Consider the following 24751-nt stretch of genomic DNA (forward strand, 5'->3'; position numbering starts at 1 on the left):
GGAATAACTGGATAATTATACTGGTATCATGTTTCAATGTCCCTCTTTTAAGATGCACATTTATGGACAGATACTACTTGTGGTCCATTTGCTTTTCCAGCAAAATTGTGTCTTCTCAATAAACAACAGTGATGATAGAATAAATCTCACACAGCTCGCAGTGAAAACAGCATGTCTCAAATAATGAAATGTAACCAAATACTCCTTCCAAATGTCCAGAGTTCTTGATTAGAAATACTTGAGTTACTCTTCATGTAGTGTAAAACCAGCTGTATGCCTCATAAATACCTGGCCCTGTTCCCTCTCCTCACAATGCAAATAGATGAAAAATATATTTTTAAAAATTGAAAGAAATGCATTTGCAGGGCTAGATTTTAAAGCCCTTTGAGTTCTGAGAAGTACCAGAGGATGCAAGCTGCTTCACCAAACTTTTTCGCTATTTGTTGAGTAAATATATATGAAGTAATGCCAAATATTATTCCTTGGACATTGTCACAGCTGAATGCACAACCTTCTCATCTATGTGTTATCAGAAGCTTATGTTCATAGTAGAAGCTGGAATTAACAACAACAACAAAATAGTCATAAAAGCTACAGCTGAAGAAGTGTCAAAAAAAGTGCTTTTAAAAACTCAAAAACTTTCCTTAAACATAAATTTTTATGTACATAATCAAGGTGCTGGCTGGCTGTTTACAGAATGCAAGCATGTGTCCTCCACAGTAAAAAATGGCTTCTTTTTCACATCACTTTTTAAAAGAAGTCAATAATTTTGTAGGATGGCTAAGAACAAAACTTGTTTCAAAGAAGGCCTGAAGACCTTTTTCCTGAAATCATGGACATAGATTTTTGTAACCAAGGTAACACTCTGACCTAACCACTTTCTGACACTTGAAGCCATGTACAGCTCAGAGCTGCTAAGGTGGAGAAAATGAAGCAGTGATCACAGGTAGGAGTGTATGATTTAGACAGGGATGCAGGTGTACAGTTCACACAATAATTGGCCTGGTCATTAAGGAGGTCTGAAAATCTCCAGGTCTAACGGCTTACAGAATACCCCTCAGGAAATAAATGCAGGCCATCAGTTAAGAAACACAATTTTGCCCTTAAAATACTGGTTGTAATGCATTTTGTGAGAGAGGTGGAAATTGGAGTGTAGGAATCTGAAAGTAAAATGCAGTAAAAAAGAATGGGTTTATAGAAATTGATTTTGTTGCATCATTAAGTCATTGCCAAATTACATCTTGTATTTGGCTTCACTGCAACACACTAGTGAGATCTATGAAATCACACATCTACTGCCATTCAGCTCAGGACATAACAATCATGCAGCTGGCTCACTCTAATTTATAAACTCTTAAATTAATAAACATTATTTCTTTTAAGAAACAATATGATAATATCTCAATCTTAGCAAGCCAGTTATGTCCTTCGATTCTTAAAACAGCCACCATTCAAGTTCTCTTCAATAGCCTTCAGACTCTGTTCTCAGATGTGCAGGCACGTCCCAGACTGCCACATGCAGCAACTTGAAACCAAAAGTCACCATTTCTACTTGAGCAAATAGCTACAAAAGGATTTTTCAAGGTAAGCGGCCCTAAGCAGCAAGGGTCATGATGCAGTTTTACAAGGTCTAGCTTTCTTTTTTCAGGTTGGTTAAAAGCAGAGTTATAGGCTATACTTCAGCTCGAACAGATTTTGCAGTACAGTAATGGGTGAAGTTAAAACACTTCTAACAGGAATTGCAGGGCAGACCCTGCCTGCTAAGTTAAACCAATGTTGTCTCTGGCAACACAAGGCGGCTTTGAACCCACTAACACTTGAAGGAGCAGCAGCACTCACAGCGATGGCCCTAACCCCACGTGTATTCATCCCACGCTTTTTAAGAGCTGAGATCAGGACTGGTTGGTGAGGCAAGAGTGAGAACCGCACATGATTCTGGCTACCTTATAATTCCCTGGACACACACGCAAAAGGGACACCAACAAGCTGCTTTTCCAGACTGAACTAGGAGCCTATTTCATTGTCACTATCAAAATGACACACATAACATGTGAAATTATTACTATACTTTGGGGGAGTGGTATAGTAATAAAATAAAAGCTCCGTCTAGAATAGTCACAGCAATGTACTGGAACATGAAGAATCTGTTCAAAATAAATGAAAATGAAACACATTAAGACAAATACCTAGTTTTGAGGAAAACTTTCCATGAAAAAAACAAAAACTATTTTCTATTTGTTCCATTTTTCATGATACATAGTTAAATCAATGTTTTGTTCAAGATTTAGGAAGGAAAAAGAAAAAAAAACTCTGTACAAATTCTTTCCTAAGATTTACTTAAAAAGCGAACTGTTTACTCCTAAATTATTCTTTTCCACTTCTCATACCTGGAACCATCTCCTCAGGAACAAGCACATGCATGAAAAAGCTTGAAGGTTGGGGATGTCAAAGCCAAATGACAACACTGACGGAACGGGAAAGGATGTGAATAGAGACAAGGCCAAAATTGTAAGGAAAAGTGAGAAGCGAGTGAAGAAACATAGGTCCCACTTCAGTACTGACAAAGATCCATGGGAACCTATTTATTTCAGTGGCCTCTACTTCAGAAATCAGACTGATATCAATCTGAACAATTTGCAAGGGTAATGAATTTAGCAAGGACTGGCTTGAGACAAGGTTGTTGCCAAGGAAGGAATGATGTTATAATGAAGAAGCTGGCAACAGACAAGTGATTTTTCATAATGTGACTCACACAACAGTTGCAGGCATTCTGTTTTCCAGCTGTTGAACATGCAATCCACGTAGCAGCATTTGCTTTTCTTAAAACTTTCCTAGAGTCAGAGGAGGACAGTCATCACATTCACATTGCAGCACAGTCGAGATACTAAGAAAATCTGTATTCCTTATACTGTGTGTTAGAGATGCTAACAAAATTCCTGGTGCAGACATTTCCTCTGACATTGGCAGATCCCAAATAGGGAAATTAGAATGCTTTATCTGAAGCAATAAACATAAAAAGGTTTGCACGGTTTGGTTCATGTGCTTTTCATACTCTCCAGCAGCCTTTCTTCGGACAGACAGATAGGAAATGGAAATTATGAGTGATCAGTAGCTTTGTATACAACAAAGCAGACTCTTAATAGCAAGAGGAAGAGAAACTATATTTATTTTTTAATAATGTTGCTGGTAACATATAAAACTGACTAAATAGCCTCTTCCTAATGGAAGGCTGTGCCATCAGTAGGATGGTTCCAGTCTTTTTTAATGCTGCCTTCTTTTAGCTCACAAAGGATATTTCATGCTTTCTCATCAGTGAGTACCAGTAGTGGGTCCCTGTGGGCTGATCTGGAACCATTTTAGGATGCAGTTTACTTTGTTAATTATATTTCTCCAGCAATAATTTCAGTGTTCACTTCAAAATCCTTCATTGATTTTAATTAAGCCTGCGTAAGCTTCCAAGCCTTTCTTGCAGATAAGAGAAGCTGCTTACTGCACAACAACCAAAAACTCCACACTCACTAATGCAGCTGGAAACCAAACCTACTGCTACTTGCAAGAATTGTTTTGGATATATTGTCAGTGTCCCAACAAATTAGTAAGCTTGATGTGAAATAAAAGGGGAAGAAATAAGTTTTTCTTCCAAGATATTACAAGTTGCAAATTAGGACATTGTTTCAAGGTTTTAAATTTATCTTTTTCCTTTTTTTTTTTTTTAATATTTTTTTTAGTTATTATTTTTTCATTTTTTATTAATTAGTTATTTGCATGATGGTTCTTCAGGTTATTTATCTATTTATTGGATCAAGTCTTTATAAGCATATCTATTCCATGTAGTGCTGCATCATGTTAGAGATACTAAAGCTAATGTAATGCAATGCAGAGGTATTAGATTAAGTTACAAAGGTAATATAGCATAAGTGCTTAACTGTTGTACTAACATTGTACTAGCTTAAATACCTTGCTATACATCATCATATGAGCTGTTGAAAATACTGTTTACGGTATTAAATTGCACAGCATAAAAGTGGAGAAAGTCTCCTTCATTGCTAGGAAAAAAAAAAAAATAACTGGATAGGAGTGTCATCTAATCAGTTTTAAAAACACCATTTAGTTGAACTGACATAGCAGTTCATGAATTCTTCCAAATATCATATTTCTAATATCCTTTCCTGACAGAATTAAAGGCACTTTATCTATACACATGCAAAAAACCTGCCCATATTACTCTCTTCTTGTACCTAATACTACTAACGTAAGTGGAAAACATCCCCATAGACTGACACTTTACCTTTTGACTGTTGCTCTGCTACAGCTTGTAAATATACTGAGCTATTTCAAAGAGAAGCAGGAGTGTCTACTGGTGCCACATACCATGGCACAACATGGTTTTAACAAAGCAGCTACCTTGAGTTGGAGAATTGCCCTGATTTGAAATATAGGCAATTAGGGAACCATCCTGCAGCAACATGTGGAGCTTTGTATCTTGAAAGGAAGACCCACCCTGTAGGAAAACCTGGATAGACTGGAAGAGTGGGCTAACAAGAAACTTATTAAATTCAACAAGGTGGGGAAACACAATCCAAGAGTGCAGCACAGGCTGGGATCTACCCATCTGCGAAGCAGCTCTGTGGAAAGGGACTTGGGGGTCCTGGTGGACAACGTGCTCAACATGAGTGAACAGTGACCTGCCAACTTGATGCTGGGCTGCGTTAGCAAGGGCATCAGCAGCAGAGACAAAGTCATTATCCCGCTCTACTGAGGGCTCGTCAGACCACACCTGGAATACTGTGTTCAGTTTTGCTCCCTGTTATGCAAAATAAGATGTGGACAGGCTAGAGAGGGTCCACAGAAGGGCCACAAATATGATCAAAGGACTGAGAAGCCATCATGTGAGGAAAGGCTGAGAGAACTGGGTTGTCTTCAGCCTTGAGAAAAGAAAGCTTAGGGGAGAACTCATCACCGTGTTCCACTGTTTAAAGGGTGGCTACAAAGAAGGTGATGACTCCCTCCCCCTTTTTTTTTGTACAGGGAGTCACATGGAAAGACAAGAGGCAATTTGTATAACTTAGTCCTGGGGAGATTCTGATTGGACAAAAGAAGGAATGTTTTCATGATGAGAACAGTCAGCCATTGAAATAATCTCCTCAGGGAAGTAGTGGATTCCCCAACACTGGACACCTTTTAAGATTCAGCTCGACAGGGTGCTGGGCCAATTTGTGTAGATCGTGCTTTTATCAAGAAAGGTTGGACCAGATGATCATTGTGGTTCCTTCTAACCTGGTATTCTATGATTCTGTGATTCTATGATTTTATTTTGATGGCAGTAGGATTAGAATATAGTTTCTGTGATCAATTATTTTAACAGTCATTTCTTAAGGAAACCAAATGATCAGTCAATGCAGGAGTCTGTAGATTTCAGCAGAAAGATGAGGAACAATTTGAATTTCATAAGTGTTTTAAGAATAAGAACATCAATTTGTGATCTTTACAGATATAGATGATGACATGTGAAGGAAATGAAGGCCTTAGTTACCCTGGCTGTTACAAGTAAATAGCAATGGTACATGGTGCTATGGTACCAGACAGCTGTAGTATTGCATAATGTACAGGATTCCACATCCAGAATTTTGATACCGCATTTACAGCAGCCTAATTTGAAACCTAAAACAAGTTCCCCTTAAAGATGAAAGGAAAGAGCCTTCACTGTGATGCACATGGGACCAACTTACAGAAAAGCTTTCAATAGCCCTTTGCACTTAAATTGATATCAGTAGGTAGACAACACATAAAAATACAAACAAGCAAAAAAAAAACCCAAACCAAACAACACAAAACTAACAACAAAACCAAAGCAAAATAAAAAACAAACCAGTAAAAACTTACTTGATAGGCAACAAAGCTTTTGCCAAAGTTAGGCATTAACTTCTTGGAAAAGGCCATTCCTTGATTATATTTGGACAGAGCAGTCCTTCTGTTTAATAATTAATAGTGATTCTGAGCTGAAATTTCAACACATTGGCCTAGCCTGATTAGTCTCTAAATGCTCTATGCTTTGAAAGATTTAATTTTTAATAAATGCTTGTAAATAAACTGCCAGCATGTTTTTTTATTTTGACTTTATGAAACAGATATATACAAGTACTATTTTACAAATGTTGGAAGCTTTATGGACTGAAAACATTTCATTAGGCCCAGGACTTTCACACTAATACACCATTTTTATGAAGCAGTGCCTTATAAAAACAAAAGGCCTGTTTCACACTCTTTATCAGGAATTTCTTTTTTTAATTAGAAACTAAATGTATTATCAATTTTCCCCATCATCTTTCTGTTGCCTAATTTTGGTTTGGGAATGATTTTTTGTTTTTCTCAGTAAATGACTTTTAAACCAGGGTTTACAGAGTTCAGTTATTCAAGCGTTTACATTGAGATTAGGAGCTAAAATTGTGGTATAAAGTAGGACAGACAAAATAAAATGACATAAAATGTCATGAGACTGGACATACATAGCAACTTTTATAAAGTCAATTGGTAGAAAGGCAGAAATGGAATGAAGTTTATTTTTTAACATACAAGCATGCAGCAAACCAAATAAACATTATATTTTGTAGGAGGTATAGAAAATAAAGACTTGTCATCCCTTAAAAATCTTTGCTATGGTGCAAAACCACAATATTATTGAAACTATGCAATGCTACTATAAAGGCTGAACACAAGATACACTCCTACTGTAAAATTCTACAATAAAAAGTGATGGATCCATCTTAGACATAGGTTATGCTCAACAGCTTCCAGTGCTCAGTTGCTGGCTGTTTTGAAGGCTCTTTGCCTTAACATTAAGCCATTTATTTTATTATTAATTGTCTGATCTGCAAAATTATTTAAGTGTTTGTTTGGCATTACATGAGGAAAATGGTTTGGCTGGTTATCTGTTATTGTATAAAACAGAACCTTACAGACACATGTGGTCATTTTACATCCTGTTTGTTACCATGTCAGTGCAGCTACTGCCTGTAAGTCTCACAGTCAAAGTTGGCAAATGCTTTTCTATACAACAGTCAGGGTGATGTCAAGGCATATGGACTTTTTAGTTGTGTTTTTTTTTTTTTTTTTTTGTTTGTTTGTTTTTCAAAAAGCTTATCATTCTTTTTGTCCTAAGTGTTTCTGATTGAATTTGCAAAGATAAAGCATAAGGGCAGGAGCAGAAAGAGCTGTGAGAGTTCACTGATGGAAGGCAAGACAAAACAGAGTTTCAAGGGAAAGCTAATAGAAGGGGGACCCAGTTACAGAAACAGGAGTTCCAGAAGGGACACTTGGCACAGGAATCATAGGAAAAGAAAGCTTTACAGGTAGAAAATAATTTTAACAGCTGTGCAGCAACATAAGACATCAGAATGGAGGATGTAAATAGAAGGTAATTGTGTGAGCTGGTATCTGCCAGTCAACAGTAGACCTGTACAGTCCTTACAGAACAAGCCACCAATGGGTGATGATAAGCAAAATCCCCTGCAACTGACACAGGGTAGCTGGAGTTGCTGATTTTGGCTAGAAGCACCATGTTTGACTCTGCTTTATATCACCTTTGCCATTCAACAGATGTTGACCATAGGGTAACTTTTGTTATCAAAGAGGTATCTTCGTTAAGCGATGAACACGCCTCCCGCTGGCTCCTGTGCTGAAGAGGCCAGCGCAGCAGCAACAACCAGAAAAGCCTCACTGAGGTTTCTGGCGGGACCCAAGAAGATGCTCCATGCAGTACACTGATACTCCAGAGAACAAACTTCACCCATCCACCAGTTTTGAAAATCTAAGAAAGTAGATTTATGAGATGTGGGGAAAATGCATGTGAACATAATTCTCCTCTAAGGACTGGAAATCTGAAAATATTTGAAGAGCCGAGGCTTATTCCAGGCTGAAAGTTTACAGCCACCCTCACTCTTAACAATCTCAGATCCTAACCCTGTGTGGATCCTTCTCTTTCCATAGTGCTACTAAGCTAGGCAGACAGATTTCCCTCCTGCTCAGAGGTACTGCTCTGTGTGCCAACAGAAAAAAAATAGAGCTCAGACAGTGCAACATCAGGCTTTATTCCTTTCAGCACAGCATACACTCTCTTCCTTCATTGATCCTGTTTCTCTGAAAGTCCTGAAAAATGTGATGCAAATTTACATTATGATCCTCTGTACCAGTATTTATTTTTCATAATATCACTCCTGGTGTATTGAAAACAGTACAATTAAACAATCCTGTTTACATACTCATTGTCAAAAAGGGAATTCCAAATATATTATCTCTGCATAGAACTTAAACTTTTAAACAGCTAATCAGCTAGCTATCTAACCCAAGACTTTTTGTCTCCGTTACTTTCCCACAAGCTATATGCACACTAAGAAAGAGTTTGACACTGGAATAAGTGTGATTCTTTCTTCTGAGAATACTAAATGACTTTAAATCAGTCATCCTGACTGGTCAGTGTTTTGAAATCTCGCCCAGCTACCTTGCAGCTGCTCATAAACACAGGTTCCATCACCATCAGGTTTCAGTGGAAAATTTATTTCAATGCCTTCAATGTCTATGATTTAATCTTGAGTCAATAGTAGATAAAACAGTTGTGGTTTTGATGAAAAGATGTGTCTATCTCATATGCACAAAGACCTCACTCTTTAATAAGTACAAATCATCCTAAGCATATGATCTGACCTTAGGAAGTAACATAATCATAAAAAGAGTTTTTGATTTCAGTTTTATAAAATAACCAAATTTAATTTGATGACAGTGGGATTTAATATTGATGTGCCTTTTTATTTCTTTGTTTGGTACTCCATCAACAATGGTAGAAATGCTCAGGCAGCATTGCCACCATAAGAATTATCATAGAACCATTTAGGTTAGAAAAGACGTGGCAGTTGCACACCCCCCCTCTCTCCCCACCCACCACCGTCCTTTGTTATGGAAGGTGAAGGCGCATCCCCCTCTCCCTCAACACATCTCCCCACCCTGCCTCTCCTGCAATGGGGTTAAACAGCTTATTTTGTTTGATCCCAGAGCCTGTTGGCCAGGGTCTTTAAGAGAGAAGAGGAGAGGCAGAGGCACCAAGGAGCTGAGAAGTTTCTGGGCTCCTACAGCTAGAGTGCGGGGGGTGCCGGGAAGTTTTGGGGCACCCCACAGCCAGAGCAGGGGGGCAGAGAAGCTTCTGTCAGCCAGATCTGACAGGAGTATAAAAAACGGGGCTCCCGTTGAGGCATCTCTGTGTGTGTGTCCTCTCAGGGCAGTGGGCCAAATGCAGCCGAGAGACCCTCCCCTTAGGCCAGATTGCCACCTAAGGTAACCTCCAGGGACTGGCACTGCTTCACCGCACCATGTGGGTGAGTGATAACTTAATAATTCCATGCTAAAATAAGTAAGTGTATTTCCTCGCCAGATAAGTGAGTGTATTAAATAATTCCATGCTTAAATATAAGCACGTGTATTTTTTCCTGGAGTCAGGGACAGCTCTGGTGTTGTTTTTTGTAAGCCACATGTATGCACACTGTGGATCTCTATTGTTATTATTTGCTGCACCCCAATAATTTCCTCAACTGATATTCGAACCTGTATTTATGTTACTGGAGTGGTAACTGATTGCATAACCCCCGTTTCTTATCAGTTAATTTGCTGCAGCTTTTTGACGAGAATAAAAGTTTGGTTTGGACCTTTTTGTCCGCCTGAAACTAACTTCGGGGTGCCTCCGTGACAAAAGACCTTTAAGATCACCAAGGCCAACTGCTAGTCTAGCACTTCCAAGTCCAACTCTAAACCACGTCCCTAAGTGTCACATGTACAGGTCTTTTAAACACCTCCAGCAACGGTGACTCAACCACTTCCCTGGGCAGCTTGTTCCAATGCTTGACAACCTTTCAGTGATGAAATATTACCTAATATCCAATCTAAACCTCACCTCAAGCAACTTGAGACCATTTGGCTCTTGTTCTACTGCTTGTTACTTGGAAAAAGAGACCAGCACCCACCTCTCTACAGCCTCCTTTCAGGTAGTTGTAAAGAGCAATAAGGTTTCCCCTCAGCCTCCTTTTCTCCAGGACAAACAACCCCAGTTCCCTCCACTGCTTCTCATCAGACTTGAGCTCAAGACCCCTCACCAGCTTCATTGCCCTTCTCTGAACTCTCTCCAGCACCTCAATGTCTTTCTTGTCATGAGGGGCCCAAAACTGAAAACAGTATTTGAGGTGCAGCCTTACCAGTGCCCCATACAGGGGGCAATCACTTCCCTAGTCCTGCTGGCCACACTATTTCTGATACAAGCCAGGATGCTGTTGGCCTTCTTGGCCAACTGGGCACACTGCTGGCTCATATTCAGCCAGCTGTAAAATTATTTCAAGTAGTTCCTCCATCTGCTGCTCAGGAATGTTCCTCTACTGAAGGATGATTTATCAAATATGATATCACCAGATTTTAATACGGTCTTTACTAATTCAATTGCTTGCTCCAACTTCAGCATCACTATACGTGACTGAATCCCTATCCTCAGATAAATGCCAGAAACTCATTACAGGGTGACTGGGAGCCATTACCTCAGTTGTCTTGAGCTGGAATAGCCTACAGCTCAGCTGACATATGTCAGTGCTTTGTGTCCATTGTTTGCTGTGGAAGTGTCTGACAGTTTCTCTAGTTTCCAGATCTCTGAGCAGTAAGCTACAGCAATGAGGTAATACATGGCTTGCTTTTTAAAGGCCCACCCCTACTGTGCTTCAAAACGTATTGCAGATTTTTGTTGGCTTCTACTGCTGTACTCCCCATACACTCCCATCAGCCCTCTAATATTCCTCATTGTATTTGGCCAATACATGTTGTCTTTGGCATTCCAGGTTGTTTCAAACATCCCAAGTATTTTATTTTCAGTGCTATTTTTTTTTTTTCCTACAAGATGCCATTTTAGCTATCTTTTCACTGGTTTAGCAGTTGCAAGCTTTCCTTGTAATTCTTATATAAGATTTTTACATATGCAGAACATTTTTGACTCATGTTTTTTCTCTGTAACAACACTGAGTTCCATTTTTTCCTGACTTGTATTTGTGCATTTACTATGTGCATGGAGTAAGTGGACATTTCTGGAGCCTTCTTCATGATAGCTGGTAATCTGTTTCAATAGTCAACTCAGTCAGCTTTATAAATCTAAAAATGTAAACATCTGTATATGAGCTGATCACACAATTTCCTTTTTGTAGCAATATATATATATATATATACACATTGATATATAGAGAGAATTAGACACAGGATGCAATTCACCCAGCCTACGCTAAACATCTACCTTCAGTGTTCAAGTGCTCTCCTAAATATACCGATAACATCTCTACTCACTGCATATGAGTTTAGGCTGACAAACGTGGATACAGATGTTGGCACAGTTAGATGAATTGTGTCCTTTGTATATTATATATATATTTTTTTTTACTTGTAAATTTGCTTGCAGGCTATACCCATGACTGTAGCTCATTTCAGACTCTATGTGCTTTCACTGCTGAGTGTCCCTTCCAGCAGTAGCAGTGATCAACCCATCATGAATCAGCTAAGCTTTCACAAAGCAATAACCATGTTGCTCAGTCCCATTTTGTTTTCATTCACCAATTATTAATCTCCTGTTTCTCTGTTACTTTTTACTTCTTGATAGCATACATTTTATTCAAAATGAATTTTTCATGGGATGTCCAGGCAGCTACTAACATGTTTAGAGGACACTGGAACAGATAGTGATCTTTGCCTACTAGAGGTCACCAGGTGGTTGCTCTTAACTTTTTCAATTTATAATCTATCCCCTTACAATTCTGTGGTTTTCCTAGTGCAACCTTCTTACTATTAAGTATGCTGATTTAAATATTTTTCCATACAGAAGCGTGCCACAGTTATTTGCTTTGCATTCTTCTGTCATTTCCAAAGTATTCTTGTTTCACATACCTGCAGAAATGCACTCATTTCCAACATAATAAACTGCATGTTAAAGAGAGCACCAAAGAGGTATGACATTGAAGCTTCATCTTTTCATTCACACCTGTTTATTATTTTCCTCTTGTGCCACTCATCTGTGCTCATCAACACCAGTACAAAAGCTTCCACACTGGGACCTACTACTGAAATTGCCAACCTATTAAATGGCTATTAGTTATCCTCATAGTAGTGACCTCCAGCTTGATTCCTCCCTCCCATCCATTTCTCCTGCAGCTTTCCTTCCCTTTAGATTTTCTGGGATAACACCACCTCCTTGCTATAATCCAGTGCTCTCTAGTGTGGTTTAACTACAGTTGGCAACTAAGCCCCAGGCAAGCACTTCCTCTGCTCCCTGTGGGATGGGGTACAGAACTGGAGAACTAAAGTGAGAAATCTCATGGGTTGAGATAAGAACAGTTTAACATTTGAAATAAAATAAAATAATAACAACAATAAAAGAATATAAAAACCAAGTGATGCACAATGTAATTGTTCACTGCCTGCTGACTGATTACAGTTCCTGAGCAGTAGCCCCTCAGCTAACTTTTCCCTAGTTTATAGACTGAGAATACACGTCATACGGTATGGACTATCCCTTTGGCCTGTTTGGATCAGCTGTCCTGCTATGTCCCCTCACAGCTTCTTGTGCACCTCCTCACTGGTAGAGCATGGGAAGCTGAAAAATCCATGACTTAGTATAAGCACTTCTTAGGAACAACTAAAATATCAGTGTATTATCAACATTATTTTCATACTAAATCCAAGGAGCTCCTAGGAAGAAAATAAAATCTATCCCAGCTGAAATCAGGACACAGTTGAAGCCACATCCAGCTATATTCTACCTTTTCAGTGTATAAATTTCTTTCAGCTCCTTCACCTCACAGGGCTCATGGCTCCTTAATTCACCATTGCAATTCCAACAAAGAACCCCTTCCGCCAACTCATCCTGTCCCCTAATCATCGCCATCCTCTTGTCCTGGTACAGTCCACCTAATTGGGGTCTACACATTCATCTCCTAGAGGGAACTAAGCTGCAACCTTCTAATGCCCTTCATCACTTTCTCTCCTAGATTCAGATCTTATTTTCTCCCTTTGAACTTGGAAATCGGTAGTTACCTGCCTGAGTTAAGACAGAGTGAAAAATTAACCAGAGACTTCAGGATTTAGCTGACAGACCTAATTTCCATTTTTACTTTGCTGAAAGTAATTACTCTTACATTTTGGGGACTAACATTCAAGTAGTAACAGTTTCTTTCAATTCTGTAAATTTCATTTCGGTAATGATATCACAACTAATTGAAATGAATTTGCTAGCAAAACATTCACGTGTACAGTCATAATCATAGAATCACAGGATCATATAATACCAGGTTGGAAGGGACCACAAGGATCATCTGTTCCAGCCTTTCTTGGCAAAGTCAGCGTGGTAATACTTGCATTCACTTCTGTTTTGCAAACCAGTGATTGGCTTTGGGAATAAATCATGATGGATGGTTCAAAGTAAACAACGTCAATATCAGAAAACTCTAGCATGACAGAATTTTTTGGCTCAATCTAGAAAGATTCACCAGCAGTAGAGAAAATCTGACAGAAACAGGTTTTGCACAACAAAACAAAAAACACAATTAAATCCAAGCTGATAAATTCCTTATAACAAAACTGTAAAATTTTTCATTGATGCTCACATGGTTTTCTTTGTAATGACAATTCCTGAAACACTGACTAAATCAAAGGTTATATTGACTGGCAGGGTCATCTAATCTGTTTTGGAGCTTCCAGATGTTGCTCTGCCAGAAAAAAAAAAAAAAAAAAAGCAAAGGGGAAGCAAATAAACATTCAAGTAAGGGAAAATTATTGCCATCATATACTTACAGATTCCTCTAATAGGAATTAGCAGCAGATTAACTCCAAGTTTTACACGTGTATTTGAGGAAGAGTTTTGCTTTATTTTCAGGTGTACAAATACTTTGATAATATTCTAAACACCTTTTCTATGCATTCACTGCAATTTCCACTACTGCCTGCTTCCTGCTACAGACAAAACAATGAGAGGACAGAGGACAGAAGAAATCTCATCTCAGCCCCAGCAAACAGATATTCTGTGCGACTGCTGTGGAGTTCATTACCTTAATGGGGTCAGACAGACTGGGGCTCCAGCAAACAAAGTGATAGTGACTGGAAGGATGAAGGGCTCGGCTTTGCTTTGCTACCTATACAGGGCTCATGCTAACATGATACGCTCCTGGTTTCCATAATGTAGTTTCCTACTGCAGTTTCCTGCACAAAGTCTGTTGAAATATTTCTGGGCCTCTCTGTCACCATAAGTTCCCAGTGCCTACAGGGATGGTGTTTCTCATTCTGTTGTCGCCACTGTGTATACAAGAGGAGTTGGAACAAGAGCCAGGACAACATTAATCTCTGTAAAAGCTGACTCACAGACTTCTACCCAGAAGCCTACAATCTGGGTGTGAGTCCTGCACGGATCCAGCAAGAAGTTTTTGGCTCCTGACTTAAATCCTGTTTACCTAAGGTGCCTTGTGAAGCCACTCTTGGACAAATATTGAAGAATTTCTATGTTGTCAGCCCCATACAATAACCTGATAACCAGATTTACCTGCAGTGCAAGCTCTTAGCTACATTTAGCTGGTATCTTTATCTCTGAAAACTCTACCAGTGTATTCAGTGCTAACTACAGCAGCTCTTATTACATGCACACTATATGGGCAAGATAACTACAATATGAATAGTAATAACTAAACTTGCCTAAAGATTTTAGGGAAAAAATACGAAAAAAAGTGAAATAGTGTTTAACATAGATATGATTGATAAAATCATACGTTATTTTTCTGTCAACTCTAGATAAAATGATACCTCAATCTTGGTTGCCTAGAGGTAAATTCAAGAAGACTGTATAGGCTTATTAAAGTCATTGTGAGGATGATAAAATTATAATCAAAGATGTACCAGCAGAATGTTGCTGAACTCATCCTAGTTCAAAAGACAACAGCACAAACCACTACAAGAAAACAGTGTAAACTTACGTCAGTTCAAGATCTATCTCTGAATCGAACTTGCAATATTTATATGGTACACTACCTATAAAAATCTAGGACCCCCATGAGAAAGGTGGTGTTGCTGCCCGGAGAGCTGTAGCGCAGGGAGGGTTTTCCCAGCTCCACAGTTACCAAGCTCCAGTGGGGATACCAGCGACAGCCACCAAAACAGACTTCATGAGCTTCGCTCTCTGACATTCACAACATGACTCACTAACTCATGAGTGGTTTATTACAGAAATAACTGCACTTGTGGCCTGGAGAGCACAAACTTTAGAAAGCTTCATAACAAAAAAAAAAAAACCATAAACCCTCGTCTGCTTCTTGTGTTATCTACTATTAACAAAGCTTTGAGAGCTCTCCAGAGAGTGGAAGGAGAGAGATGCCCATATCCCAAAGACCCACGAATTACTAATTAGGTTAATAATATGACAAACTGTCTTACCTCCTAGTTATGAATTGAATAGCCTGATCACATATAAGCTAAGGTCAACAGTGAATAAAGCCCTCAAACTAGTTGTTTTCACTCCCTGTTCTTACTTCCCTTAGCCAAACACAATCAGATCAGCAAAACCATTTGGAAGAGGAAATAAACATTAGTTAAACTGAATAAAAAGTTGACTTTTATAGATCAGCGATTTCAAAGTCATGTTAAGTAACTTGGAAACCCTACCATGCCATAACACAACCTCCCTGAAGAATGGCAGAAACCATTTGTGTAGACATTTTTATTGTGACAGAGATTTAATGTGCTATTGTCCTCAACTTTCCTTTTAATAAGGTTATTTAATTTATGATTTGGAGGTAAAAACAGTTTGTAGTGTTGTCATTAGCATAATTAATCACATCCCACTCTCCAGGAAGTGGACATTTGTCATGCGGGACTCCTATACACATTAACTTTGTCATTCTTTTGATCTCGGAATAACCTTCGGAGTTGTTCCAGATCTCTAATAATAGTAACGCCATTGTAAAATCTCAGTTACTAAGAAAGAGCAGACCATACAACATAAAAAGCACTTGGAACCTGTCTCTATGCTCTGTTGCTAGGCTATAAGCCACACTGCAGCACCAAATACTTATGGTAACAAAATTTGCAAATATAGCCAAAGAAAAATATTTATCAGAGAGTTATGACAGAAATAGATCTTTCTTTTCCTGCTAAATGGATGTAGGAGTCTTAAAGTTGTAGAAAAGTTTGCATCTTGTCCTGGATTGACAAGATGACTTAAAGTTACTGGGCTTTATCAAGATAGCATTTTTAAAGTGTTTAGTGACTAGATTCTACTTGTTCATGATCAATTTTGAGGCTGTAAAGTGTCACATGAAAGAAAGAAGTATGTCTGTGCTAATGTCAGTGGCCTATAGTAAAAGGACTGATGTTAAAGTCCTATTTATCTTGAAAGTAAACCATAGATTTATTGAAAGCAATATTATTTTATTTAGTAGAAGTGGAAGAAAAAAAATAAACAAACAAACAAAAACCTCCCAAAACCAAACCAGAATTATCATTCAGTGTTCCACTAATAGCAAGAGAAGAGACCGCTGCAGAGCTGCAGTGATTCTTAAATCCTCACATGCTTTAGAAAACAAACCAACCAACCAAACCAAAACACCTAAATTCCCCAAATGTTCTACACCAGAAGAAAAAATGTTTCCATCACAATTTACTACTACACAGCTCTCCTTAGGAGCTTAACTTTACTCACAATTCTTTGGGGTGGAGAGGGGAAACTAATGACAGCAGCATATTACTGACAGCAGTGGTAAAAATTCAGGGCTTCCATTAAAAGAGAAGGCCCAGCAGAGTGATCACAAGAGAAGAATTACTTAGGGAAAGAGTGAACTTTTTAAGGAACCAAGTTCAGCACTAAGAATAATGGGACATTTCCAGAATGAACACTGTCCTCACTGCTGTTGTTTTAGCTGTGCGACATTCATCCCACCCCATTCTTTCATGCTACAGAGACCATGCACTTGATTTTGGCACCCCATCAAATGCAACTCCTAAAGTGGGGGAATACAGAACTAGGCATCAATGATCAGGCACCAAAATGAAACTAAAAGCAAAGCAGAATAGAAATTAGACAAGTCTCAAAATTCCAGTCAGTAGTTCATGGCTCATCTGATCCAAATCAGCATCAAAATATTGCTGATCAAGAAGAGAAAACCCTTGTACTGAAGTTACCCCATAATGCTGCATCTTTTTACCATTCTGACTGCAAATCAACCATTTAATATCAGCCTTTATCCAACTTTGCCCATCTCTTGTATTCTTCTGGTTTGGTAGCAAAATGTAGATCATGATGCAGAGCATGACAAAAACATCTGTTCCAGCTCTTACTCTTGTTGAGACACTTGCTACAATTTTCTTATCACACCCTACAAATTTAGATTTCAAGTGGGACATGGGCATTCCCTAATCCTGGCCAGCTGGGCAGCCATAGCATGAGAAGGAGAAACCTTGTCTGGGGCAGGTCAGGATCGGTCCCTGGTGATGGTGACCCCTACTTCTGTTTCCTTGTCCTCTAGGCAGAGTACCACCAGCCAGAGTTCATGAACTTGCTGGACACATTCGAGGACCAGAGGATGCTGTGGGTGTGTTCTCTGTGATGCTGTCATCTGCCTCCTTGTTTTCATTTTGTTGACCATTACTCCTCCTCTTTCTTTTTCTCATTTGTTGTCTTCCCCATAATTTCATTTTTTCCTCTGTTCTCCTCTTTGTCTTTCAAGGAGATGGAGCAGAAGGGGTCAATTGCTGTTCCTAGTGCAGGAGATTTGTGCAAGAAGCCAGCAGCAGTGGGAGGGAAAGCCCCAACCACAAGCCACAGCCCAGAGTTACAAGACCAGGAGCCTGAGCTATGCTGTACCCCCAAATCTCAACCCACAGAGGCAGTAAGAGGAACACCACAGTATGGTTGCAGACACCGTACCACACCAAAGCAGCACACTACTAGGGGTTTGTCTTACAGGTGACAAGTTATGTATTTCCAGCAGCACTTCTTATCTTTGGATAGTAAATCTTCTGCCCTCATGCAGACAAACCCCAAATTTCCCTCCTTGTTTTGGCACCAGCAGTAGCTCCACAAGCGCAACTGCTCCAGATGCACACACAGACAAAAGATTTCTAGGGGAAAAATACCTAAATAGAAAATGATTAATGTTATGAAGTCATATACACTGGGAGTTTTTTATAGCAGTTCAACTTGAGCAGCTGGAGGTTTTTCATCATATTGATATTTTGCAATTTTCTTTTCATGGAAAGCAAAATTTCCTATATAAATGCTGCAGTTTATCTCTTGACATATATTGAGGCGGGGGGGGAAGTATTTTAAATAGCTGCAAGAAACTCTTCTCGTATTACTCAACGTAAATGGTTAGAAAGCCACTTACCCCCAGTTGCCACAGTAATTTCACGTAGAAAATGACCATAAAATGGAAAATCGAAGGACAGATTCACTCTCTGAAAGGAACAACACCAGAAAATAAAATCAATATTGTGCAGAAAGGTAAGAGAAAACAAAATGAACAGTCCTCCCCTTCAAACACCCGTTTCATTGTTTTTTATAGCAAGCTGGAACCTTGCTATTCTTAATTTGGAATTGCCAATAGCTAACTGAAAACAACCCTGTATAGCACTTAAACACCTGAAAGCAGTGGATCTTTGTAACTGAAGACTTTAGAAAATAAAATACATCAACAGACACTATAACTTTGTCATAAGAATGTCATTAATAACAATTCGTAGAGCTTTTCCTAAAAAAAACTTCCTAAAAAGCTTTTCCTTAAGAGGAGCCATCAATATTTAAGGCCTTAGCAATAAGTAAGTTCTATATGATGGTCACTGCCTTGGCTACAGGTGGTTTTCTCCTCTGCCAAATGCTCCTTCAAATTCAAGTGCTTTCCCTGACATCCTACTGCTATCTGAGTGCTTATCTGATGAAGGCTGGTCACTGGAAGGCAGGCAATTCCTCCATCAGTTCCACATGACATTGGTTCCTAAACCTATCTATGCTGTTAACTAGGAGCTGAAATGTTTTGTAAAGAAATATTCAACAGAAATATTAACAAGTGCTACTTAAGGTACTTACTACAAAATAAAAAAGGAAAAAAAAATCTTTTTCCCCCCAGTGTGAGCCTATAGGTGACTGTTGTCTATCAGCTGAATTCACAACAGAAAACTGTAATTTGGAGACTCTTTACCTCACTAAGCTCTTCATAAAGCATAATTCAAATGCCAACTCATTTTGCCTCTCTGCCCATGGTTCTCTCCCACCTATTCCACTCCTTTCCCAAAGCTCACTGATTATTGTGGCCACCCATTATCATCACCTAGCGTGCCACCTGGTTCAACTCTGAACAAATTAGTAGCCATGACACAAAGGAATGCTGAAAACTCAGTAAGGTCTTTTCACTGTTTAAATGTAATATCCCATTAAAAAAGCATCACTTCCATAATGGTTCAAAGTGCAAACAGGAACTGGGTATGCAGCTCATTATTATCTGTTATTTAGGAGGAGTTACTACAGTAAAAATTCGTATGAAGATGGGTTGTTGGTGACTGTCCCTCAATCCTAACCTTTGATGTCTCCACTTAAGAAAAGGTCCCTACATAAAAAAAACAAACAAACAAACAACACAAAACAAAAAACCCACAACAAAGCTAAACTAAAAACCCCACAAAACAACAACAAAAACCAAACAAACAAAACCCAAAAGCAACAACAAAAACCCAACAAAAATATTATTTTCCCTACCATTATTTCTATCCTGGCTTTATTATTATTTTTGGATTATATCCGAGTATTTGTTCTCTCATGGAGATTCATATTTACATCCACCAGAAATGCTTAAAGAATTATTTAGCATGAAATTAACAGCTGAAGATTTACAGTAACTTTAAATTAGATTTTCTTTCCACTCAAGTGGAAGTCAGAATTTTGACAGAATTTATTAGCACTTTTTTGTTTGTTTTTAATTAGAATGCAAAATCCATTTGCATTGTGTTAATTGGACTGAGTAGGTTCTAATGACCTTTTCTGTAGATAGATATATATATAAATATGATATACAACTGAACATTTCTAATCAAAATGGCATAAGCAAAAGACAGGTCATGAATTCACCTAAACAAATAATTTTTTTCCATGTTATGAAGTTTTCACTGCTGAGGTGTATGCTATGTTTATGTATGCTCTCCATTTAAATTAAGCCCTTGCTCTACCAAACACTGTTAAAAACATAATTTTCTGACCAAACCTTCCCTCTTTCCTTTATACAGTATTTTTCATTTTACCTATTACGTAATAACATGATAAGCTTTAAACTGCTTCAAAAGATAACTATGTCACCTTAACACTCTTCTAAAGAGCTATAACATTAATATTAGTATAAAGATGTTTGCAATAAAAATGTTTGTTTCTATCCTCTCTCAAGCCAGATATACCTCTCCTATTGACTTCAATCAAAAAATGATGCCTTAAGTTCTGGCAAGGTAAAAATGTTTAATATAGACAACTGTTTAACCTAATACTGTAATAAAGAACCAAAAGATTTAACGACTGTTTTAAAGTGTAATGTTGTAACAGCCACTAGAAAGAAAAGTGTTTTTACTTCTGCCACCAGTAAGCATTTCTCCTTTTTCAGAAAGAACACCAGAATTTTCAAACCACTGGAATAAAAATTATTTCTCCGTGCATGAATGATAGAATGACCTGACAGGAAAGGGAATTGAGCTTCGCAAGTATGAGGTGACCCTGTATCTAATTCAGTGTTTGAGTAATCAGCTATTAGATATCTAACCTAAACACACCGAGCATCCAAGCCACACCTAAAGTTTTACTATAAAAAGATGGTGATAATATACTGAAAAAAAAAACCCAAACCCACAACCCACTATTAGTGATATAAATCCTGTAGTACTAGGCATTTTAATTGCTCCATTAATATCTGTGTGTTACTTTCCTCAAACAATGACTATGCTTTTTATAGAGCCAAACCATCTCATGGATCTTTATTACTTTTTCCTGTAGAAGCAAAACCAATTGGCAGCTTCTGGGAACTCCTAGGATTACATGCTTCCAAATGAAGAAAAACACAGAAATTCAGCATTCAAATTTAGCATTCAAAGAATCCCAGACATGATTAGAAAAAATCATTAATACTTAGTAATTTAACTCCTTGTTCTACTGTCAAATTGGAGAATAATCTTTAGAAACTATCAGCACATAAATCATTAAGTCACTGAAAGATGTACAAAATGCTCTTTTTAAAAGTGTAATGGCAAATATTATCTGTATGGAAGAAATTGCTGCTTAGTTACATATGATCTCCTCAGAACATAGGACTCTACAGTTGTTATACAGTTATAGAGAATACATTTTTTTTTTTTTATGTTTTTGCATATTACACATGGGATTACACATGGGTGTTGTTTGCTTGGACACATACAAGAAATCAGTTATAGAGCCATAAATAAAATATAAAGCCTTACAGGATGACTCACTGGTATTTTTCATCCTTCAGGCGGGACATAAAACAAAGCTCTGAAAACAGCATGTAGACATGGCTGCAGCCACTTGAGTTCACAGTCCAAGATATTTGTGTAAGTATGAAAACAGATGGATATCAGCGTGCTAAATTGGGACCACAGCATTCTCTGACAGAACTGACAAAAAGGCAGAGTGGGCACTTGTTTTGGGGAGAAAGAGTTGAAGACCTCCTGCTGCCAAGCTCCCCTCTGCCATACTGAATGGTCCTCCACATTGATCCCACACCCAGACCAAAAGCATCATTTAATTTTAAACCTCTGGTTCAACGACTTCAACAAAACGTCCCCCTTGGAACTGACATTTTTAAGTGTATAATCTCAGGGATCCAACTGGAAATAAAAGTGCTCAGAACAAAGGCATGGAAGGGTGCAGTCTTCACTAATCATTAAATAATAGGTTAAAAATTCTCAAAAGAACTTCACTAACGTTTAGGTCTCAAGCCTCAAAAATAACTTTTATTAGGGAAAAATGTTTTACCTCATATAGGTATTTTTAGTTCCTTTATTACATTTTTTGTGTGTTTCCATTCTCTCCCTCAACACAGAGCACCAGGATTCCAGATGAAGAAGGCAAGGGAGACAATACAGATTCTTACTTTTAGGTACCTTGAGACTTTTTTCTTGTTAGAAACAAATTGTCCTAAGAAAAGAGCTGATACAGTGTTTTATTAAATCTACCCCAAAGGTATATAACTGCCTGAACCCTCTGGATTTGCATTATTCCTGGCTCCTTACAGTCTTTTTGACTATGAAGAATATATTTTATGTATTGGACTCTGTTAGTCACATGTAGTGGATTTATCACTCCATTCTGCTCTTTGTATTCTGAGCTAAATACCACAGTATTTCTTCTTGCTGCTGCTTACATTCCTCTGAGCCAGTCACCTGGCTGGTGCCAGGGAGATAACAGATAAACTGAGAGAAATGATGAAATAAACTTGGCTTTTCTTTGAGTTTTAAAACTGTTAAACACACCTGCATCTTTAAAAACTGTACAACTTTTAAATAAGGCATTAACTAAAGTTTATTTTTAAATGGGGGAAAACAATGGATATTTTTTAGGAGATAAGCTGGTGAATGGATGAAACAAGAATCTCATAAACCACAATTCTGAGTTGTAATTTTCTCTATTTTATTTGTGCTAATATTGGCTCTTCTGTGTATGCAGTTTCCAGCCACAGCAGAGATCCAAGAATCTATAACTCATGCAGTATTCAATTTCACTTCTAAGTGTGTATGACCACTATTTTCATACACATTTTACCATGCAGTATGATTACAATAAGTTAAACAACACTGGTATTTACATGATATTTATTTGTTGACACCCAAAAATTGTGATCCCCTCTATCACTTCTGTTACCTTATGACCTTGTCAGGAGTTTTATCACTTCTCCCAAAACCAAAAATAAGTGAGACGCATTATACAGAATGGAAGTGCAAACATAGATATGCTCCATGGGAGACTGAAACTTCAGCAACTTAATCCTGAACCCAGTTCTGTTGCTATTGAATTCAGTTGTACAATTCTCTCTGACTTCAGCAACACAACTAGTTTATTGTTTGATACCTTGTGATCCTTAAAAACAGAGGCAAATTTAATATATCTGTAAAGGCATCTCTGAAGGACTGTTATAGCAAAAGGTACAAAATGGCAACTTGGAATCATTTGATAGCAACACTGTGCAAACTTTCATAGCTTAACTAAAATTCAAAGGTAAAGCTCTGTGAACAGTAATCTCAATACTTAATAATACTACTGTGTTGTTCACTGATGAAAAATATCCACATCGGTCCATGAGGAAAAAGGTGTAATAACTTACTGCTGCTTGCCGATGGGTATTGGAAAGGATCCCATGAATCTTCACTTTGTCTTTCTCCATTTGGTCTATATTGACCCACAAATCCCGGCTGGTAGAATCATATGGGCCATATGTCCTTGAAGTATAATAATTATGATCGGTATCCTCCTAAAAGGAGAAGAAAAGAAAAAAAAAAAAAAAACTAGCATGGAAGACTGAGTCCTGTTGCTCCTGGAAGCAGCAGAAAAGACTACACTGCATGTCAACAATGAAGAAAAAGGCACACATTGTAAATGCGTTGCGGAAGACAGCTCTGCGCCTAACCATATGCAGTTAGCAAGGCAAACAGTTACCTCATGCAATCATCTTCTATTATTACTATAATGTGCACTATTCTCATATCCCAATCATACAGTTCCTATAACGGCATCAGTAAAATCCATGGCAAAACATTTGATGGCTTTCAAGGCAAGATGGCCAGTAAGTTCCTGTAACAACAGCCATGCTCTAACAAAGTCATAAGCAGCACTCATAGCTAAAACATTAAAAAAATGTATTTTTAACATTTCTAAACATCATGTACTAGAATATCTATATACAGATGTCCAAAGAATCCCTAATAGCTTTAGGCTTAAAATGCTATTTCATTTTATAACTCCAAAAGATTGGTTTATGGTACATTTGCCACTCAGATAGAGACAAATACACATATATTTGTGGAAGAAATCTTCCTAGTTCTTGTGGTCTTTGAAATTACAGTAGTTGCTATCATGCTCACATCACAGCAAATTCAGAGGTAAAATACATGAGCCCTACATGTGCCGTGGGAGATTGTGCTAGTGGCCCATCAGGCTTGCACACATCCAATCCCACAATAAAGTCCATGGTTCAGAAGACAAAGTCTTGGTAACGATGTCTATTTATTTCAATGTCAGACTCATTGCATGCCACTCAACCTCACTGCAATTAGTTTATACTTAAAATCATATACATTTAGCACAGTAAAAAAAGTAAAGTTTTGAAATCTTATTATGCAAAGTTCAGTAAATGTTTAAAAACCTAAGTATAGGAAATTCCAAAATTTCTGTTGATGTCAGTAGCTTTGATGATCTGTACCTTCATAAAAAATACCTAAGACAGTGAAAAGAAAGAAAAAGTGTATGGTGTGAGGTGAGATATGAAATACATCCCGGATTCCCAGTCTTTCTTAACTTTTTCCAAGCTATTGTTATCATAAAAGATTTAAATCAACAGCATTGACAACATTCTGCTGAATAACTACAAATAATACTTTTTAAAAAGTATGTGCTGTATTTCTCATTTTTTTCCTCTGTTCCTTCTCCTCTGCATAAAACAAAAAATCA

The 24751-nt window shown here is 38.0% G+C and overlaps 1 protein-coding gene across 1 annotated transcript in view; it reads right to left on the minus strand.

Annotated features, from left to right (window-relative positions):
• Positions 1 to 24751, minus strand: part of PLXDC2 (plexin domain containing 2) — a 273059-nt gene that overhangs the window by 103954 nt on the left and 144354 nt on the right. The window contains exons 3-4 of the mRNA XM_065050838.1: positions 23409 to 23555; positions 18429 to 18498 (exon numbers count right to left, since the gene is read on the minus strand). Coding sequence (XP_064906910.1) covers positions 18429 to 18498; positions 23409 to 23555 — 217 coding nt within the window. The remainder of the gene's footprint in view (positions 1 to 18428; positions 18499 to 23408; positions 23556 to 24751) is intronic.

Source organism: Columba livia, chromosome 2 (assembly GCF_036013475.1).
Source record: "Columba livia isolate bColLiv1 breed racing homer chromosome 2, bColLiv1.pat.W.v2, whole genome shotgun sequence".
In the NCBI taxonomy this organism is placed as follows: Eukaryota; Metazoa; Chordata; class Aves; order Columbiformes; family Columbidae; genus Columba; species Columba livia.